The sequence below is a fragment of the Ziziphus jujuba genome, chromosome 2, assembly GCF_031755915.1.
Source record: "Ziziphus jujuba cultivar Dongzao chromosome 2, ASM3175591v1".
Taxonomy (NCBI): Eukaryota; Viridiplantae; Streptophyta; class Magnoliopsida; order Rosales; family Rhamnaceae; genus Ziziphus; species Ziziphus jujuba.
The window spans coordinates 5,693,265-5,714,877 of NC_083380.1; the positions used below are offsets into that span (position 1 = coordinate 5,693,265).

Sequence of the window (21,613 nt, forward strand, 5' to 3'; positions counted from 1 at the left end):
AGCCAAGCAAAAATTGATCTTGCAAGATCCATAGTTGTTGTTCAGATGAAAATTTTGAAAGGCTGTCATCATTTACCTCCAGATCACCAAAGACAAAATCGCGCATAAAGTGAGGCTCATCAAGAAGAACAAATTTTTCAAGCTTATAACCTCTCAGAATTGGTAGAATCTGAGACTTCCAGATGAGAAAATTTTCATCTGTCAACTTCAGAATACTGCTGGGAAACGGAGACACCGTAATCAACGAAGCATCAAAACGATCTGTTATTGAATTGCCTAAAGAATCTACCATTTTTGTACCTTCAGAGTTCACCATTTTCAGATCTACGGATCAAATATCAGCTCTGATACCATGAGAAAATCTGGAAGTTAAAGAAAGAAAAGAAATGAAAAAGAAAAACAGAGAAGAGAGAGAGAGAGAGAAGAAAGAACTCTGTTTAGTTTTCTGGAAACTTCGATACAGCTATTTTCATTAGTTATATTGATATTTATACAAGAGACAAAACTATATATTTTGTTGTTTTCTTTTTCTTTTTTTTTTAACAGAAAGTGGTTACTGTTCACGTCATATCAGCAACGTGGCTACTTCTTACAACATCCATAAGCAAATAAACACGAACAATTTCTTGCCAATGTGCTTTCTTTCTGTTCCAACAAACAGAACCTACAACCTCACTCAACCCATTAAATTGGGATGATTGTTTTTTCCTGTCTCTCTCTTCCTCATACCCCAAACAAGGATTTAACTACAAAACCACAAGACCAACATTTTCCTGAAACTCAACAGCCACAACACATACATACAAAACTTTGCTCTTCAGATTCTATATTCTGGGATTTATCTTTTTTTTTTCCCTAACAGTAAACAATAATCATAACCCAGAATTTGGAATTGAAAACCATTTAGAAAACTATTTTAATATAAATCTGAACAAACCAAGAGAGAAAGAGTAAAGAACACCAACTTGGGTCTCGAACAGAAGCTTTGACAGTGTATTCACGTTCCAGTAAGAGCTTCACCACCCATGAAGCTATGTAACCGGAAGCTCCTGTTACACACACCACCTTTTGCTCTCCTCTCATGATTCTCTCTCTTTGCTCTAATCTGTACTGGACCCTTTTATCAAAATGTGTCCCAAATATCTTCGCTAGATGTTGTTGTAATGGGAAAGAAAAAGTTAACGATTATGCAGTTTATGTTATGTTGACGATAAATTTTTAGAATATTGAAAAGTACTACGTACGACGCACATGGCCATTGACTAAACCACGTCCTCAAAAAAATAAAATAATATAAAATTGCTTCACAGTCCACTTTCTAAATTATTAGTACAAATTTTAACTCTTTATTTTTTTTTAATTTTTAATTTTATATATATATATATATATTATTTTTTTCTTTTTAAAGAAAAATTCCCATCCTTGTTGCACTCATTGAATTCCCATTCTTGTTGCACTCATTGAATCAAAACTTATAGAAAACATTATCAATGAATTGTATTTTATTTATTTATTTATTTATTTCAGTAGGGAAAACTCCACGTGACAAAAATGGGACAAAACGGTCCCATCTGCAAATGTCCATAATAATGCATGCATATACGAGAGGAAAAAGGATGGATGATTATTGATTAGCAAAAAAATAAAAATAAAAATAAAAAAGTCAGATATATCATTATGACCTACATCCTTATGAAACACGTTTCTAAAAGTAACATTCATAAGTAGCACATAAGCCTAGCATTGCCTTGCAAACAAAAATATTGTTTGTATGATATGTAGGAGATTTGATGCTTAATTTATTTATATAGTAATCATTATTTCATATTGTTAAGTAATTACAAAAGCATGAGATGATAAACAAGATATGTTCTGTTTTGGTGTTGTTATCCATCATATCTTGCTCAAAGACACCAATCTAAACATTAACGAAACCCTTCTCCTTTAAGCTCTCAACAGTGTCCTTAAGACTCACTTCCAGAGGAATGAAATTCACACCCAAACTTTTTGCTTTCTCCTTGGACACTTGGTAGATTGGCAAGAGGGGCTTGTCGTCTTCACACCTGAATATAATGGAAAAACAGAATTTTTGGTCCTTAATAGTCTATTACATATCAGCAAATTTCATTATATGAACAAAAAAATTGACACTTTGATCTCATATTAGAGGTTAGAAATCTAATATTCATTGTGATGAAGCATGAAATCATTTGAGCAACAAACAGTTGAAAACCATATAGACTGTTTGGTGATCGAAGAACATGATATAGCATGGAAAGCATTGAAACTGTGGTTTTTGTGTGTGCTTGAAGCCATGGCATAGAAAATTTAAAAACATGCACAATCAACCATGTTAGAGACAGTTACCATGCAAACTAAATGTTTAGAAGCTACTATAATGTAAAAAGGGAACCCCCAATGCTTAACATGACTTGACATGAACTAATAAGGAATATAGATCAAGCTTGATTACTTTTGCAAAATGCAGCATAGAAGCATGCCTTTATAATACTTGCAAATGTAAACTTACTTCTCAGGAAGGTTCAAGGAAGGGTAGAGTTCTTTTAAAATCTTCACGGCCTCAATAAAGTGTGCAACACGTCCAACCAAACAATATCTTCCATTGGCAGAAGGAACTTCAAATGCTTGAATATGTGCATAAGCAACATCTCTTACATCAACAAATCTATGAACTACATTGGGGAAGGTTTGAGCTCCTGCACCCAAAAAAATGAAAAAAAAAAAAAAGAGCAGAAATGGAAAATTAGGTTCTAGTAGTTGATAGTATTGAATAAGAAGTCTGGTAGTTATTTTTTTCATTATATATTTATAATTTTATGAAGTAGCAGGAAATCAAGGCACATGAGTTGACATTGATGTCAACATCTAAAGCTTCAGGCACTCTTGAAAGGTCAACGTATCCATGTACATTAGCTGTACCAAGAAAACTGGTTCTAGCTTTGCATAAAATTCTGACTCGCTCATGCAAGAAAAAGGATTAGTTGCAAGATGGTACCAGTTATAAGCTTCAGAATAGGCTCAACAGAGAAGTTAATAGTTGGCTGCAAGAGAGGACCAATCACAAGCCCTGGATTTAGTGTGACTAAGTCAATCCTATTTTCCTTTGCAAATTTCCAAGCAGCCTCTTCAGCTAAAGTTTTTGAAACCATATACCAAAGCTGAAAAGCAAAAAGAATATATAACACAGTGATAATAGAGGAAAACAATACAATGATACAAGATTTATATTCTATCATGTTTTTATAAAATAATCACTGAAATATAATACAAATGCTATAAATTTCTCATAACTGTTGTCTACAAAGAAGTTTATATAAGATATTCCATTAAAGTAAATTAACAAGAAATTTGGATACAGATTATAAAAAAACTCATGAACATAAGTACGCACCCTCTGCTTCACACAAAACTCAAGATCTGAAAACCATGTCTCATCAACCACCACATCAGGATTCAAGGGCTTTCCATTGAATAAAACTGAAGCCATGGAAGATGTTACAACCACTCTCTTTACAGATGGGACTTTTGCACATGATTTGAGAACATTTAGTGTTCCCTTCACTGCAGGGTCAATCAGTTCTGCCTGAAAATCAACCAGATAATGCATAAATTTACAAGTGCTGGGCAAACGAATACCCAAAAATAATAAATAAATAAATAATGCTAAGGCCCTGCAGTCTATGTTTTCAAATTTCATGATGGAATTGATAGTAGAGCTAATATTATTAACCTGTGGATCATTGACCGAAAAGAATACAGGGGATGCCATATGGAAAATGCCTTCACAGCCATCAACTAAAGCATCAAAAGATCCTTCGTCCAATAAATTAGCTTCAAACAAATGTAGTCTTTCCTTAGCTCCATCAAGCGAAAGCAAGTGTTTTTTCTTCTTTGGATCATCTATGAGCGTCACATGCATATACAGAATTAGAAGTTCCACTCAGATTCCATATGCAAATAAACATGAACAATTTTTTTTTCATGTGCTTTCTCTCTGTTTCAACATACAGAACATTATACCCTCTCGACAAGCTATCAAAACCTGCAACCTCACTATAATTCAAGCTTCACTTCCATCAAACCATCAAATTGGGATAAATTTCTAATAGTATTAAGAAAACATTCAAAAGGAGACAACCCTAAAACAAGGATTTAACTACAAAATCACAAGACCAACATTCCGTGAGATTCAACAACTGGAACACATACATACAAAAACATACAGAACATTATACCCTTTCGACAAGCTATCAAAACTTACAACCTCAATTCAAGCTTCACTTCCATCAAAACATCAAATTGGGATAAATTTCTAACAGTATTAATAAAACCTTCAAAAGGAGACAAACCCAAAACAAGGATTTAACTACAAAATCATGAGACCAACATTCCGTCAAATTCAACAACTAGAAGACATACATAAAAAAAAAAGCTAGCTCTTCTGATTCTATATTCTGGGATTTCACCTTTTTTTTTTTTTTTTTTTCCTCCCTTTCAGTAAACAACAATCAAAACCCAGAATTCGGAATTGAAAACCATAAACAGAACTATTTAATATAAATGAGCAAGGCAATTAAAAGACAAAAAAAGAAAAAAAAGAAAAAAAATAAAAGGGAGTAAAGAAAACCAACTTCGGTTTCGAACAGAAGCTTTGACAGTGTATCCACGTTGCAACAAGAGCTTCACCACCCACGAAGCTATGTAACCGGAAGCTCCTGTTACACACACCACCTTTTGCTCACCTTCACTCATGATTCTCTCTCTGCTCCGGACCTTTTATCAATGTGTGTCCAAAATATATTCTCTAGATGTTGATAGAATGCGAAAGAAAAGTAATAATTTTATAACTAATTATAAATTCTTAGAGTAAACGATGTATTTTATAAAAAAAAAAAAAAAGTGGTCCCACAGTTCCAGCTACTAAATTAATTATTAGCACAAATTTTAACTTTTTTCTTTTTTTATTTATCCTTTTTAAAGGAAAATTTCCATCCGTGTTGCACACTGAACCAAAGCTTGTAATAAAAACATTATAATTGAATTGAAGGTTTTTTCAGCGGGAAAACACCACGTGACAAAAAATGAGACAAAACATATGACCGTTTAGACAATTATTGGCTCCCAAGCTCAGGACCATTTGTCAAAGTTTGGTCAATATAAATGCTAAAAGAGCAAGAAAAGCATATTCCAATGTGAAAGTACTTTCAAAGCCAGATTTATAAAACATCACCTTTATAAAATATGCTATAGAAAGATTTGATGTATTTTGGATTGTCCTAAAACTGACAAGTATGAAGTTCAACAACAATCAGATTGAAAATAATAATTGAATAATGGTGGAGGAAATTTTTTCTTGTCACCATTGAATCAGAGGAAACTAAATCAGAGTAAAATTCAAGCTTGGTACGTCCAAAATACATGGAAATTAGACTAACATCTAAACATAAAGGAGATATCCAATAATACTGTCTATTATATGCCACAGTATAAACTCACACACTCAACTATATATGATATTAAAGAAAGAGAAACCATATTTGAGAATTACCATAAAGTTTCTTGTAGAGAAAGCATTAAGTTTGATTGTATATGTATAAAATTCTATTCTATTGGGTTATATTAGGTGGATTATGTTGACTGTTGATGATCAGCGGTAGTACTAGTACTTACCGATTTATTATCATTATTAGAGAATTTATTGTTGCACAAATGCAGCTGCTGATCATCCAAAACTCTTAAATATCTTTTCCAACCAGGTTCTATACCGGGAGAAAAAAAAAAAAAAAAAAAAAAGAAGGAAGACATTGCATATGCATGCATGGAGTTATAATGCATCACCAGAAGTAGATGGTTGAGAATGATGAATGGTAGAATCTGTTGAATCCAAAATCAACTTCTGAAAGTAAGCAACCTTATGCCAATCCTCCCCTGTTCCCCTTCGACATCTTCGAGATAAGATTGACCTCTAAGAAATAGTAAGCAATTGCAGAGTGGTGAGCTGATAGATTTCTTAAGGTAGGAATGTCAATTTTTCATGTTCGGAAATTTCAACTTGTTTGAGTGATTTGAGGTTGCTGAACCATTCTGGAATAGCCATCAAATTCTTATAGTCACAAAAAATAAGATCTTGTAGAGTGGTAATGTGTTGAAGCCCAACTGGTAGAGTTTCCAATTATTGAAGCTCTCAAAAATAGAGACAATGAAGGCTTTTAAGACCTTCCCGCATATATTGATCCCATTCAAGTCAACAATATCTTGTCAATTCTTAATCCATAGATGTTGAAGAGAGGTGAGATGTTGACAGGATCAAGTAAGTTTTTTCCAACCCAAGATCTTTCAGATATGGATAAAGCCACTTGGAAGTCAATCTGGGGTAGTCCTCAATGGTTAATTCAGCAAGACAAGAAAATGATGCTAAACAACAACTATCACCTTCTTGACCATCCAGTACTACTACTACATGAACTTTCCACCAATAAGGCAAGTCTCGAAGCCAAAGGATTTCCAAGGTTGATAGAAGTGCTGTTGGCAAAGCCAAATCATTGGTTATATTATTGTTAGAAATATACTCCAAACAAACAAGCTTGGTATACATTGTTGGATCTGCTCTTTTGTAGCTTTAGAGATAAAGTGATTTGATATTAAGCATGTACAATGATCCCTCATATTTTAAGTAAGCAGAATTTCAAGTACTTGATGCATTTGGATTTTTCCTTAAAAGTTAGCTTCTTAGTTTCCACTGGCATTCATGGGGCTAAAATCAAGTTCCACATGGATAAAAACATCTACGAAGTTGTTATTTCCCGCAGTGATTTGCACACAACTTTTAGATAATAAGACCTCCCACTGTTAGTAACTTAAAAGCTGCTAAATGATAAAGAATATTGGACCCAATGAAATAACTTCAGATCAACAAGGATGCTAAGGAACCTGTTGAAATTACCTAACCGTTAACAAATTACAGAAAACTGGGGTATCAAAACAAGATATGGTCTGTGTGTTATTGTTTTCGAACATATCTTGATCAAAGACATCAATCTAAACACATTAAAAAAAACCCTTCTCCTTTAGGCTTTCAACAGTGTCCTTAAGACTCATTTCAAAAGGAATGAAATTCACACCCAAACTTTTTGCTTTCACCTTGGATACTTGATAGATTGGCAACAGGGGGTTGTCATCTTCACACCTGGAAGTAATAAAAAACATAATTTTTTTTTGTGCTTCAGGGTTTATCACATATCAGCAAATTTCATTGTAAGCATCAAAATAAATATAGACTATTTTGATCTAATATGAGAGGCATGAAATCTAATAAACATTATGATGAAGCATGAAACAGTTGGAAACCATATAGACTGCTTGGTAATTGAAAACCTGATAAATCAGGGAAAGCATTAAAACTGTGTTTCTTGTGTATTTTTGTGTTCCATTATCTTAATCTACTCTAATGCTATTTATCCATTTAAAAAATTGAAAGTAATGCAAGTTCTGAATACAAATCAGGGGAAACATGGTCTGACAGTAGATTAGTATACTTGGAGCCTTAGCATAGAAAAGCTAAACGTAAGCACAACCAAATAGACATACATCATCTTAGAGGCATTACCATGTAAAGTAAAAGTTTAGAATTTAAAAAGGAACCCCAATGCTTAACATGACTTGACATGAGCTAATGAGCAATATAGATCAAGCCTGATTGCTTTTGAAAAATGCAGCAGAGAAGCATGCTTTATAATATTTACGAATGTACACTTACTTTTCAGGAACTTTCAAGGAAGGGTAGAGTTCTTTTAAAATCTTGAAAGCCTCAATAAGGTGTGCAACACGTTCAACTAAACAATATCTTCCACTGGCAGAAGGAACTTCAAATGCTTGAACATGGGAATAAGCAACATCTCTAACATCAACAAATCCGTAAACTGCATTGGGGAATGTTTGAGCTCCCGTACCTTTTTAAAAGCACCAGAAATGGAAAATTAGGATCCATAGTCAATCGTTTTGAGTAGGAAGCCCTCCAGTTATTACCATTATTGTATTTTTTGGGTTATTAATTGGCTATGCTCATAGTTGCACTTTGGTTCTCAATTTATTTATTTTTTTCATATTGGCATTTTAGTCCTTAAGCCTTTGATGGTGCACTTTGGTCCTTAAAACTACTTTTAGTCTTACAACACACTTACCAGAACAAGGAAAACAATGACAACAACCTCACTAGATTCCTACATTTTGCATCAAGTACATTAAACATCTCAAAAGTGCTAATAAGTAGACAAAAATAGCTGAAAGATCAAAGTGCACCAAAGATTAACGTTTAAGGACCAAAGTGCCAAATATATATATATATGTATATGTAGTTTGGGGAAAAAAGTGCAACTATGAATATAGTCCAAGGTCTAATATAGCTAATAACTTTTTTTGTTTTAATCATACATTTATTAAGTGGTGGGAGATCAAGTTACATAGTTGACATCAATGCCAACGTCTTAAGCTTCAGGCACTCTTGAAAGGATAGAGTATCTATATATATCAGCTGTATCAAGAAAAGTGGATCTAGTTTCACATCAAATGCTGCATCAATCATGGAATAAAAGGGATCGGTTGCAAGATGGTACCGGTTATATCCTTTAGCAAAGCCTCTACAGAGAAATTAATAGTTGGCTGCAAGAGAGGACCAATCACAGGCCCTGGATGCAGTGTGACTAAGTCAATCCTATTTTCCTTTGCAAATTTCCAAGCAGCTTCTTCAGCTAAAGTTTTTGAAACCATATACCAAAGCTGAAAAAGAAAAGTTATATTTAAAACAGTGAACATATAGGAAAACTGATGCATAAGTCACTTTACTTTTCACTTACCATATCCTAGTTTAAAACAGTGAACATATAGGAAAACTGATGCATAAGTCACTTTACTTTTCACTTACCATATCCTAGCTAAGAGATAAAAGAACTAAAAAGGAGATCTAAATACAATGATACAAGATTTATCTTCTATCCTATTTTCACTAAAATTATCATTGACTATAACTTTCTGATAAATGGTATATATATATAAAAAAAAAAAAAGGTTTATGTAAAATATCACAATGAAATAAATTAACAAGAAACTTGGAAAGAGATTAAAACAAAATAAAAATAAATTAGACTTAAACATGTAAGTATGCACCTTCTGCTGCTCACAATATACAACGTCTGAAAACCATGTCTCATCAACTACCACATCAGGGCTCAGAGGTCTTCCATTGACGGCAACTGAAGCCAAGGAAGATGTCAAAACCACTCTCTTTATAGAAGGGACTTTTACACATGATTTGAGAACGTTTAGTGTTCCCTTCACTGCAGGGTCAATTAGTTCTGCCTGGAAATCAACAAAATAATGCATAAATCTACTATTATTGGGTGAACCAAAATCCGAGAAAATGATGTAAAGGAACTGCAGCCTTTGTTTTCAAAATTTCATGATGGAATTGATGGTAGAGAAATATTATTAACCTGTGGATCATTGACTGAAAGGAGTACAGGGGATGCTATATGGAAAACGCCTTTACAGCCATCAACTAAAGCATCAAAAGCCCCCTCAACCAATAAATCAGCTTTAAACAAATGTAGTCTTTCCTTAGCTCCATCGAGTGAAAGCAAGTGTTCTGTCTTCGTTGGATCATCTGTGACATACGTATTAAGAAGTAGGAGTTCAATTGAGATTTCATATGCAACAAACATGAACAATTTATATCCTGGTGCTTTCTTTGTATTTCAATATACAGAACATTATACCCTTTGACAAGCTACCAAACCTACAACATCATTCAATTCTAGCCTCAATTCCATCAAATTGGGATGAATTTCTAATAGCACTAAGAAAACCTTCAAAAAGAGACCCTCTTTTTTCTTTTTTCTCTTTTTTTTTTTTTTTTTTTGGTTTTGGGGGGGGGGGGGGTTGCACCTATGTCACCAAAACTTTGTACCGATATGCAATTTGCCCTGAACTCTATAATTGTCACTCATGTCCCCCAAACTTTTAAAAACTATGCAACTATAGCCAATAGTCATATGTATGGGGGCATAAGTGTGAATTTCTGCAAAGTTTAGGGGTGTGACAGATGCAAAGTTCTTGGGTCAAATTGAAAATTGATACAAGGATCAGAGGTGTAGATGTAAATAACCCTTGTTTGTCTGTATGGTTTTTGGGTTTTCTCTGTTTCTAACACCAAAATTAAAGATTTAACTACAAAACCACAAGACTAACATTTCCAGAAATTCAATAACCAGATCACATTCATACAACAGCTTGCTCTTCAGATTCCATATTCAGGGATTTACCTTTATATATCTCAGTAAACAACAATCAAAACCCATAATTTGGAACTCAGTGTACCATTTACATAAGTGGCCTTTGAGAAAAAAAATCTGAATAAGGCAGTTTACAAACAAATAAAAAAAGGAAGAGTGGGGAAACAGACTTGGGTCTCGAACAGAAGCTTTGACAGTGTATCCACGCTCCAATAAGAGCTTCACCACCCACGAAGCTATGTAACCAGAAGCTCCTGTTACACACACCACCTTTTGCTCTCCTTCACTCATGATTATCTCTCTCTCTCTCTCTCTCTCTCTCTCTCTCTCTCTCTCTCTCTCTTTCTCTCTCTGTGCTAGGTGTTGTAATTATAGGAAAGCAATGAAAGCCAGAAATGGGAAAAATGACCTACCAACCCAATGTACTAAGAAAAGTTGTACTACAGATCACCTACTAAATTTTTGGTACGAATTTTCCTTTTTCATTTCCTTTTTGTTATTTCTTTTTAGAGAAAAATACCAATCAGTATTGGGGTATCATTGAATAAAAAATCTTTAAAAACATATCAATGAATTGAAGTCTTATCAGTAGGCAATCTCCACGTGACAAAATGGCAAAAAACGTTCCTATCTTTTCTGTTACACATAGTCCTTTCTAAATTTGTTACGTGGACTATCTGTCACTTCCAAGGTCAGGACCATTTGCCAAAGTTTGGTCAGTGTAAATGTCAAAAAGAGCAAGAGTAATTTTATATCCAGCTTCATTGAACATCTCCCTTACAAAGTATGCTATAGAATCTCAAGTTCATGTTCCATAGGGATGAAAACTTGTAGATGATGAGGGTCTCCCACTGTTACTGACAAATTCAAAAGCAGCAAAATGATAAACAATATTGGACGCAAATGAAATAATTTGAGAGCAACAAGGATGACAGGGAACAGGTTCAAATTACCTAAGTGTTAACAAATTATGGAAAATTGGGGTAACAAAACAAGATATGTTCTGTTTGTTGTTGCTTTCCATCATATCTTGTTCAAATACAATAATATATAACACTAACAAAACCATTCGCCTTTAGGCTTTCAACGGTGTCCTTAAGACTCACTTCCCTAGGAACGAAACTCATACCCAAACTTTTTGCTTTCTCCCTGGATACTTCTGTAGATTGGTATGAAGGGCTTGTCATCTTGACACCTGAAAGTAATGAAAAATGAATTTTTTTTTTTTTTTTTTTTTTTGGGGTACTTCAGAGTTTATCACATATCAGCATATTTTGTTGGAAGTGCTAAAATAGATAGGCAATTTTGATCTCATATGAGAGGAAAGAAATCAAATATAAATCATGATGAAATCATTTGGCAACAAACAATTGGAAACCATCTTGATTGCTTGGTGATTGAAAAACCTGATAAAGCATGAAAGAATTGAAACTGAGTTTCTGTGTGTATTTTTGTGTCTCATTATCTTTCAATCTTTTAATGCTATTTTATCCCTTTTATACATGGAAAGTTATGCAAAGTTCTGAATAAACACCAGAGGCCACACGGTTAGACAGTAGACCAGTATACCTGGAGCCTCAACATCGACAAAAACACAACTGATGGAATTTAAAGCGGCAATCTTTTTCTACGTGCCCAAATTTTCTACAGACTTTGCACTGTCGTTTTCCTTTAAACCAACCGTCTTTTTCCAAATGACTTTTTTTTTGGCAAATATCACAAGTAGGATATGTGCTATTTCTAGAATTTTCTTGTGGTTTTCTCCATCCATCTTTAATATTTTGAGACCTCCTTTTTATTTTAGATTGAAAGGCGTTTTCCAAAGAATTTTCATTTCGCCTACTTAGTCTTTTCTCATATGCTTCTAGAGAGCCCATTAATTCTCTTGCTGTTAAATTTTCATTATCATTTGATTCTTCTATAGCAGTAATAATTGCATCATATTTTTCTGTGCAACTAATTAAAAATTTTTCTACTATTTTCTTTTCAAAAATATTCTCCCCATAGGCTCTCATTTGATTAACTAGTTCTTTTATTCTTGAGTAGTAATCTTTAGCGGTCTCATTATCTTTCATTTTTAAATTTTCAAATCTCTTTTCAGAGTCTGTAGTTTTAGGGCACGTACCTTAACCTTGCCTTGAAACTTCTCCTATAGCTTATCCCATGCCTCCTTTGCTATTGTAGCTCCCATAATCCTTGGAAGATTTCATCCGCCACCGCTTGTTGCAAAACAAACAAAGCTTGGGAATCTTTTTGTTGATTCTCATTAAGAATGGTAATATCAGCAGGAATAGTGTAGTCCTTACTGACAATACCCCGTAATAATTTTTGGGATCTAAAATAACTGGTCATTTTTATAGACAAAAAATCGTAGTTTTCACCGCTAAAGACTGGATCTAGAATTGTACGGAAGGTGTTCTTGGCCATGGTGAGTGAAAATAACTACGCCCAGTTTATGAACTAACTAGGCTCTGATACCACTAAAGATATTTATTGAAAGATATTGTGGGATACTCTCAGTGGAGAAAGGAAAGGAAAAAGGATAAGATAGAGCTACTTTTTAAAAATGCTTTTGCAAAATGCCGCATAAGCATGCTTTTAATACTCGCAAATGAAAACTTCTTTTTCAGGAAGGTTCAAGGAAAGGTAAAATTCTTTCAAAATCTTCACAACCTCAATAAAGCGTGCAGCACTTCCAACTAAACAATATCTTCCATGGCAGAAGGAGCTTCGTATGCTTGAATATATGCATATGTAACATCTCAAACTTCAACAAATATATAAACGAAATTGGGGAATGTTTGAGCTCTTGCACCCAAAAGAACAAGAACATAGCAGAAATGGAAAATTAGGTTCCAGCAGCCAATGGTCTACAGTAGGAAGTCTGCTACATTATTTGCAGAAATGGAATTGATAGTAGAGCTAATATTATTAACCTGTATCATTGACTGAATGGACTACAGAGGATGCCATGTGGAAGATGCCTTCATAGCCATCAATTAAAGCACCAAAAGCTCATTCGTCCAATAAATCAGCTTTAAACAAATGTAGTATTTCCTAAGCTCCAAACAGCAAAAGCAAGTGTTCTGTGTTGTGTGGATCATCTGTGAGCGTGACATTCATATACAGAATTAGAAGTTTCACTCAGATTATATATGCAAATAAACCACAACACTTTATTTCCATGTGCTTTCTTACTGTTTCAACGTACTGAACATTATATCATTTTGACAAACTATCAAAAGCAAAAACCTAACTCAATTCAAGCCTCACTTCCATCAAACCATCAAATTGGGACGAATTTCTAATGGCATTAAGAAAACCTTCAAAAGGAGATAAACCCAGAACAAGGATTTAACTACAAAATCACAAGACCAACATTTCGTGAAATTCAACAACCAGAACACATACATGCAAAATCTGGCTCTCCAGTTTCTATAACCTAGATTTTATCTTTTTTTCTTTCAGTAAACAAAAATCAAAACATTAAAAGCCATATACAAAACCATTTAATATAAATCTGAACAAGGCAATTAAAAGAGGAAGGGGAAGAGTAGAAATCCAACTTAGTTCTTGAACAGGAGATTTGACAGTGTATCCACGTTGTTATAAGAGCTTCACCACCCATGAAGCTTATGCAACCTGAAGCTCCTGCTGCACACACCAACTTTTGCACTGTCTCTCTCTCTCTCTCTCTCTCTCTCTCTCTCTCTCTCTCTCTCTCTGCGCTTTGATCTGCTCTTGACCCTTTTATCGAAGTGTGTCCAAAATATCTTCTCCAGATGTTGTTATAATGGAAAAGAAAAGTAATGATTATGTAATTGATTATAAATTTTTAGAATATACGATGTACTAAAAAATAGAGTTGTCCCACGGTTCTTCTACCAATTAATTATTAGTACAAATTTAAACTTTTATTTTTATTTTTGTTAAATGTTCTTATTAAATCGAAATTCCCATCCGTGTTGCAATACTTGAAAAAACATTATCAATGAATTGAAGTTTTTTTCAGTAGGAAAACTCCATGTGACAAAATGGGATAACATAAAACGTTCCTATTTGACCATATACACTAGTCTTTTCTTGACAACTTGCTACATGGACCATTATTCATTCACTCCCAAGCTGAGGACCATTTGTCAAAGTTTGGTCACTTTAAATGCTGAAAAGAGCAAGAAAAGCTTGCATATTCGAATGGGGAATGTAATTTCAAATATTGATGTACTTGGAATTTCATAAAAAAGGCAGGAAGGCGGTTCAACGACAATCAGATTGAAAATGACAATTCAACACTGGCGGAGGAAAATTTTACTTGATATGAATTCAAACTTGGTACCTCCAAGATATATGGAAATTAGACAAATATCTATCTTCTTCTTTTCCACTCTTTTTAATTTCTTTATAATTTTATTTTTGGTTTTGGAAGATATTCAAAACTTCTAATGAATGGGGAAGAAAATCTAATGACCTTTGTATTCGACACTGCTGTTTGTTAAAATCTAATGACCTTTGTATTCGACCCTGCTCTTTGTTAAAATCTAATGACCTTTGTATTCGACGCTGCTGTTTGTTAATTATAATCCAAAAATAAACCCTAAAAAGATATCCAATAATAATACTATGGTATAAACTTGCATACTAAAGCTCTTATTGGCATTGCTCCTAAGAAGCCAACGGTAGCTTTTAAATCTTAAAAGTTGTTTCTGGGAATTTTTGAGTAGTTTACTAGAAGTGCTTTAGATTTCCAGGAGAACTTTTAACGAAAGCCAATAAAAAATGGCTTCTTTACAAATCATTAGAAGCAGAAATAAAAGCAAAAACTATGTCAAAGAAAGCTTTAAATTACTTATGATCTTAAAGAAAGAGAAACCACACTCAAAAATCATCAAAAGGTTCCACTGAAGAGGCTAGTGAATATGCGCAATAATATTTTAATAAGTTGATTTACAATAATTTTTGTATTCATTGAGTGCAGCAAACCAAAAGAAAAAAGAGTGTTCTGATTTTTATTGTTTTCCAACATATCTTGTTCAATGACATCAATCTAAACATTAACAAAACCCTTCTCCTTTAAGCTTTCAACAGTGTCCTTAAGACTCACTTCCAAAGGAATGAAATTCACACCCAAACTTTTTGCTTTCTCTTTGGATACTTGGTAGATTGGCGATAGGGGTTTATCATCTTCACATCTGAAAGTAATGAGAAATATAACTTTTTTTTTTTCTTGCTTCAGATCACATATCAGCAAATTTCATTGTTAGCACCAAAATAAATAGACTATTTTCATCTAACATGAGAGGAATGAAATCTAATAAACTTTATGATGAAGCATGAAACAGTTGGAAGCCATCTAGATGGCTTGGTGATTGTAAAACCCGATATATCAGGGAAAGCATTGAAACTGTGTTTCTTTGTGTGTATTTTTGTTACCATTTTCTCTATTCTAATGCAATTTATCCATTTGATACATGGAAAGTAATTCAAGTTCCGAATACAAAGCAGGGTAAACACAGTTTGACAGTATAATAGTATAGTTGGAGCCTTAGCATAGAAAAGTTAAACATATGCACAACGAAATAGACAAACATCATCTTAGAGGCATTTAACATATAAGGTAAAAGTTTAATGGCTCCCATATGTAAAAAGGAACCCCAATGCTTAACATGACCTGACATGAACTAATAAGCAGTATAAATCAAGCCTTATTGCCTTTGAAAAATGCAGCAGAGAAGCATGCTTTATAATATTTGCAAATGTAAACTTACTTTTCGGGAAGATTCAAGGAAGGGTAGAGTTCTTTTAAAATCTTCGAAGCCTCAATAAGATGTGCAACACGTTCAACTAAACAATATCTTCCATTGGCAGAAGGAACTTCAAATGCTTGAACATGTGAATAAGCAACATCTCTAACATCAACAAATCCATAAACTGTATTGGGGAATGTTTGACGTCCTTCACCTAAAAGACCAAAAAAATAAAACGGAAAAGAAAAAACCAGCAAAAATGGAAAATTAGGTTCTATACTCAATAGTTTTGGGAAGAAACCTGCTTGTTGTTGTTGTTATTATTATTATTATTTTTGGGTTATTAATTGGCAATGCTCATAACGGCACTTTGGTTCTTAAACTCTTTTCTTTTTTTATTTTAGTTTTTGTTAAGCATTTTAGTTCTTAAACTTTTTATGGTGCACTTTGGCTTTCGATACTATTTTTAGCATACAATACACTTACTAGGACAAGAAAAACCAATCACATTACAATATTAGACAATCTCACAAGATATCTACAAGTTGCATTAAATACATTAAACAACTCAAAATTGCTAAAAAAGTAAACAAAAATAGTTGAAAGACCAAAGTGCACCAAAAATTGAAGTTTAAGGAACAAAGCGCCAAAAAAAAAAAGAAAAGAAAAAAAACAGTTCATGAAAAAAAGTGCAACTATGGATATTGTTTAAGGACTAATAAAGCTAGTCGGAAATTAAGGCATTTGAGTTGACATCAATGTCAACACCTAAAATTTCAGACAATCTTGAAAGGTGAAAGTATATATATATTAGCATCAGCTGTACCAAGAAAAGTTGTTCTAGCTTGGCATAAAATTCTGCCCCGCTCATGCAAGAAAAATTATTAGTTGCAAGATGGTACCAGTTATAAGCTTCAGAATGGGCTCTACAGAGAGGTTCATAGTTGGCTGCAAGAGAGGACCAATCACAAGCCCTGGATGTAGTGTGACTAAGTCAATCCTATTTTCGTTTGCAAATTTCCAAGCAGCCTCTTCAGCTAAAGTTTTTGAAACTATATACCAAAGCTGAAAAAGAAAAAGAGTATATAACACAGTGAACATATAGGAAAAAAGATGCAAAAGAAACTTTACGTTTCACTTACCATATCCTAGCTTATAGCAAAAAGAACTAAAAAAGATTTATAATTTTTTCCTATTTTTACTAAAAAACATCATTAACTATAAATTTCTAATAAATGGTATCTAAAAATATGTTTATTATGTAAGATATCCCAGTGAAAGAGATTATAATAAAAACACTTTAACATGTAAGTATGCACCTTCTGCTGCTCACAGTATGCAACATCTGAAAACCATGTCTCATCAACTACCACATCAGGAGTAAGAGGTTTTCCATTTGCGGCAACTGAAGCAAAGGAAGATGTTACAACCACTCTCTTTATAGAAGCGACTTTCAGACATGATTTGAGAACGTTTAGTGTTCCCTTCACTGCAGGGTCAATTAGTTCTGCCTGATAATCGACAAAATAATGCATAAATCTACTATTACTAGGTGAACGAAAATCCGAAAAAATATGTAAGGCATTGCAGTCTTTGTTTTCAAATTTCATGATGGAATTGATCTTAGAACTAATATTGCTGACCTGTGGATCATTGACTGAAAGGAGTATAGGGGATGCTGTATGGAAAACACCTTCACAGCCATCAACTAAAGGATCAAAAGCTCCTTCATCCAATAAATTAGCTTTAAACAAATGCAGTCTTTCCTTAGCTCCATCGAGCGAAAGCAAGTGTTCTGTCTTCTTTGGATCATCTGTGACATATATATTCAGGAGTTCACTTGGAATTCCATATGCAACAAACATGAACAATTTATTTCCACGTGCTTTCTTTGAATTTCAACATACAGAACATAATACCCTTTAACCAGCTGCCAAAACCTACAAACTCTCTCAGATCTAGCCTCAGTTCCATCAAATTGGGATGAATTTCTAATACCATTAAGAAAACTTCAAAAGGAGACCTTTCTTTTGGAGGAGGGGGTTGCACCTATGTCACCTATGTCCTTTAAACTATTAAAAACATTGCAACTATAGCCTATAGTCATATGTATCGAGCATAAGTCTTCATGTCTGCAAAGTTTAGAGGGCATATGTGACAAATGCAAAATTCATGGGGCAAATTGAAAATTTATTCAAAGCCATAGATGTAAACAAACCATTATTTGTTTGTTTGTTTGTTTCTTGTTTTTGGTTTTTTTTCTTTTTTCTTTTTTTTTTTTTTTTCCTTCTCTGTTTCTGACACCCAAATTAAAGATTTAATTGCAAAACCACAAGATCAACATTTGCTGAAATTCAATAACCAGAAAACATACAACAACTTACTCTTCAGATTATATATTTCTGGGATTTACCTTTTTTCTAATTCAGTAATCAGCAATCAAAACCCATAATTTAGAACTCAAAGAACCATTTAAAAAAGTGGCTTTTGAGAAGTAAAATCTGAAAAAGGCAATTGTAAAAAAAAAAAGAAAAAAAAAAATGGAAGAGTAGGAAAACAAACTTGGTTCTCGAACAGAAGCTTTGACAGTATATCCACGTTCCAGTAAGAGCTTCACTACCCACGAAGCTATGTAACCGGAAGCTCCTGTTACACACACCACCTTTTGCTCTCCACTCATGATTCTTCTCTCTCTCTCTCTCTCTCTCTCTCTCTCTCGGTGCTAGATGTTGTAATTATAGGAAAGCAAAAAAAGCCAAAAATGGAAAAATGAATTTTTACCAAACCCATGTACTAAAAAAAGTTGTACTACACATCCACCTACTAAATTTTTGGTAACAAATTTCCTTCTTGTTATTTCTTTTTAACGAAAAATTCCAATCAGTTCTGGAAAATCATTAAATAAAAAATCTGTAAAAACATGTCAATGAGTTGAAGTCTTTTCAGTAGGAAATCTGCACGTGAAAAACTGACAAAAAAACGTTCCTATCGTTGCCGTTACACTTTAGCCCTATCCTAAATTTGTTACGTGGGCTTTTTCTGACTTACAAGCTCAGGACCATTTGCCAAAATTTGGTCAATGTTGTTGCAATTAATGCTGCATATTTATAAAGAGAAATTAAAAATAAATAAATACTTTTCTAGAACTACTTAAGTGGCAAGTAAGACATGGAGATTGATGAAGATATTTTGTGTAAGTGTTTAACTTGATTTCCTAGAATATTAGTATGTGTAAGTGTTTTACTTTGATTTGACTTCTTAGAACATTCATGTGTATAAATATTTAAGTTTAACTTGATTTTCTAGAACATTCATGAATGATTTAATTGGCCAATGAACCAACCTTTTATTTGTGTAAATAGGAAGTTGTTGCTTGCACAACATATATAGCAATTACATTAAAAAAAAAAAAAAAGTCATATTTTATATTTCTTTCTCCACCAAGAGTATCCCATCTTTTACTCAAATAATTCAACTTATTTCTACCTTCCTTTGTCACCTAAATCAAAATACCCTTCAAACAAATTCCATCAAATGTAAATGTCAAAAAGAGAAAGTTTAATTTCAAATCCAGCTTCACAGAACATCTCTTTTACCAAATATGCTATAGAATCTCAAGTTCATGTTTCGTAAGGATGAAAATTTGTAGATGATAAGAATCCCCTAAAGGATCATGTTGACTTAGAAGGCTCTAGAATTAACTAGTATATTTGGTATATTTGGCTGGCAAGTAAAGCATTGAAATTTGTGAAGAAAATATCTAAAATTGAGAATGAGAGCACGGAATGAAGAAGTCTAGATGATGTGAGAGTCGGCTAAAGCAACCGACAGTAACAAGTATAAAAGGAAGTTTTGGCTTGCATACACTCTGAGCTACCCAGGTGAGCTACAAGGAGGCTCTCGGTTAGTGCGTGTGAAAGCAAGCTTGGGCAGAGTGCTAATGTGGAACGAAAGCTAATGAACTTTGATTCATTGCTGCTTTTTTTATTAACTATAAGACAAAATTAAACACAAAGGGGATACCCAATAATGGGCGTAGAGCAAAAGCTTTATGCTGCCACTACTATGACTAGTAGTAATAGTATTTACCATTCTGGAATAGTAGCAAAAGCTTTGACGTTGCTGAACCATTCTGGAATAGCTATCAAACTTCTTATAGTCAGGATGGTAAGACCATGAAGGCTTTTATGACATCCCCACATATATTGATCCCTTCTAAGTCAGAAATATCTTGACAATTCCTTATCCATATATGTTGAAGAGAGGTGAGATGTTGAATATTAGGATACAAGTACTTTAATTTTGGACAACAATGAATCAACAGGAATTCGAGAAAAGTGAGGCACTTTAGCCCATCTGGAAGAGTGTAGATTCATAATGCTAGAAATCTCAACATGCTTCAAATTTGAGAGGAGACGCTGACGACACTCACTGGCATTGTTTGTTTGAAAGGCTTCAAGCAAGTATTTTTTTCAAACGAAGATCTTTCAGATGTGGGTAAAGTGGCATGGAAGTCAATAGGGGGCAGTCCTCGATGGTTGATTTAGAAAGACAAGAAAATGAAGATAATAACTATTATTATCTTCTTCACCATCTAATACTACTGCTACATGATCCTTCAGACCAATTAGGCAAGTCTTGAAACCTAAGGGTTTGAAAGGTTGATAGTAGCGTTGTTTGCAAATCCAAGTCGTTGGTTACATTTTTGTTTGAGATATTGTCCAAACATGGCAAGTCAAACAACTTTGAGGACTTCAGAAAAGGAAGTTGATTCAGTGGCATCAAATTTTGGCATTCCTTACATCCTACCAAGATCAACGTGCCAAGTCTTGTAAGCAAAGGAACCCAACTTGGACCTGTAACACCACAGTAATAACTTAAAGACAATTTTTTAAGATTTGGGTGTGGTTGCACATGGAGGTAGAGGACAGAAATGCAGAATCTTGTGTGGCACACTCAACTATTGGAAACTAACCTTAAGATATATATTGTTGGACCTGCCTTTTACTAGCCATAGGGATAAGCGGTGATCTAACATTAAGAACTTCCAATAATCCCTCAGATTTTTCAAGTAAACAGAGTTTCAAGTTCATCTATGCTTCATAGATTGATTTATTTTGGATTTTCCTTAAACGTTGGAAGCTCAGTTCATTTTATTCTCCATACAGCGAAGCTATTATGATTGAGCTTCTCAGTTTCCACTGGCATTCATGGTGCTAATATAATCAAGTTCCATAAGGATGAAAACTTGTACAAAGTTGTTATTTCCTACAGTGATTTGCACTTGTACATAATATGAAAGTCTTCCTACTATTACTAAAACAACTTAAAACCAGCTAAGTGATAAAGAATATTGGACCCAAATGAAACAATTTGAGATAAACAAGGAAGCTAGGGAGCAGGTTGAAATTACCTGACCGTTAACATATTACAGAAGACTGGGGTAACAAAACAATATATGTTCTATCCGTTATTATTGTTTTCAAACATATCACTGGGGTAACAAAACAAGATATGTTCTGTTATTACCCAAAAAAAAAAAAAAATATAATACGTCCTGTT

General features: G+C 33.7%; 2 protein-coding genes across 4 annotated transcripts; both read right to left on the reverse strand.

Annotated features, from left to right (window-relative positions):
• Nucleotides 1-1,775: 1,775 nt before the first annotated feature.
• Nucleotides 1,776-4,835, reverse strand: LOC125418168 (phenylacetaldehyde reductase-like). The gene is made up of 6 exons (XM_048474477.2): nucleotides 4,653-4,835; nucleotides 3,752-3,921; nucleotides 3,413-3,604; nucleotides 3,017-3,179; nucleotides 2,531-2,717; nucleotides 1,776-2,063 (listed from the first exon to the last, which is right to left on the reverse strand). The coding sequence occupies exons 1-6, from the start codon at nucleotides 4,771-4,773 to the stop codon at nucleotides 1,919-1,921; spliced, it is 978 nt and encodes a 325-aa protein (XP_048330434.2). The 5' UTR covers nucleotides 4,774-4,835; the 3' UTR covers nucleotides 1,776-1,918.
• Nucleotides 4,836-6,940: 2,105 nt separating this feature from the next.
• On the reverse strand, nucleotides 6,941-19,045 carry LOC125418117 (phenylacetaldehyde reductase). Of its 3 annotated transcripts, XM_060814013.1 has the most exons (12): nucleotides 18,614-19,045; nucleotides 17,695-17,864; nucleotides 17,371-17,562; nucleotides 16,954-17,116; nucleotides 16,073-16,259; nucleotides 15,409-15,496; nucleotides 10,478-10,610; nucleotides 9,510-9,679; nucleotides 9,184-9,375; nucleotides 8,634-8,796; nucleotides 7,778-7,970; nucleotides 6,941-7,207 (listed from the first exon to the last, which is right to left on the reverse strand). In XM_060814013.1, the coding sequence occupies exons 1-12, from the start codon at nucleotides 18,729-18,731 to the stop codon at nucleotides 7,069-7,071; spliced, it is 1,908 nt and encodes a 635-aa protein (XP_060669996.1). In that variant the 5' UTR covers nucleotides 18,732-19,045; the 3' UTR covers nucleotides 6,941-7,068. The 3 variants fall into 3 exon arrangements, with proteins under 3 accessions (XP_060669996.1, XP_060669995.1, XP_060669994.1); XM_060814012.1 differs by lacking the exons at nucleotides 15,409-15,496; nucleotides 16,073-16,259; nucleotides 16,954-17,116; ... (1 more) ...; nucleotides 17,695-17,864; nucleotides 18,614-19,045 and adding exons at nucleotides 12,433-13,411; nucleotides 13,874-14,824 and having other exon boundaries at nucleotides 10,478-11,502; XM_060814011.1 differs by lacking the exons at nucleotides 6,941-7,207; nucleotides 7,778-7,970; nucleotides 8,634-8,796; ... (1 more) ...; nucleotides 9,510-9,679; nucleotides 10,478-10,610 and having other exon boundaries at nucleotides 15,190-15,496; nucleotides 16,073-16,265; nucleotides 18,614-18,962.
• Nucleotides 19,046-21,613: the final 2,568 nt, after the last annotated feature.

Coding starts and splice junctions, on each gene's coding strand:
- LOC125418168 (XM_048474477.2), bottom strand. CDS start 4,773: ATGAGTGAAGGTGAGCAAAAGGTGGTGTGTGTAACAGGAGCTTCCGGT. Junction 3,180..3,412: donor AGTTTTGTGTGAAGCAGAGG/GTGCGTACTTAT, acceptor TTTGCTTTTCAG/CTTTGGTATATGGTTTCAAA. Junction 2,718..3,016: donor TATTCTGAAGCTTATAACTG/GTACCATCTTGC, acceptor TTTTGGGTGCAG/GAGCTCAAACCTTCCCCAAT.
- LOC125418117 (XM_060814013.1), bottom strand. CDS start 18,731: ATGAGTGGAGAGCAAAAGGTGGTGTGTGTAACAGGAGCTTCCGGTTAC. Junction 17,865..18,613: donor AGCTTCTGTTCGAGAACCAA/GTTTGTTTTCCT, acceptor TATATGTCACAG/ATGATCCAAAGAAGACAGAA. Junction 10,611..15,408: donor TGAATTTCATTCCTTTGGAA/GTGAGTCTTAAG, acceptor AGAGAGAGAGAG/AGAGAGATAATCATGAGTGA.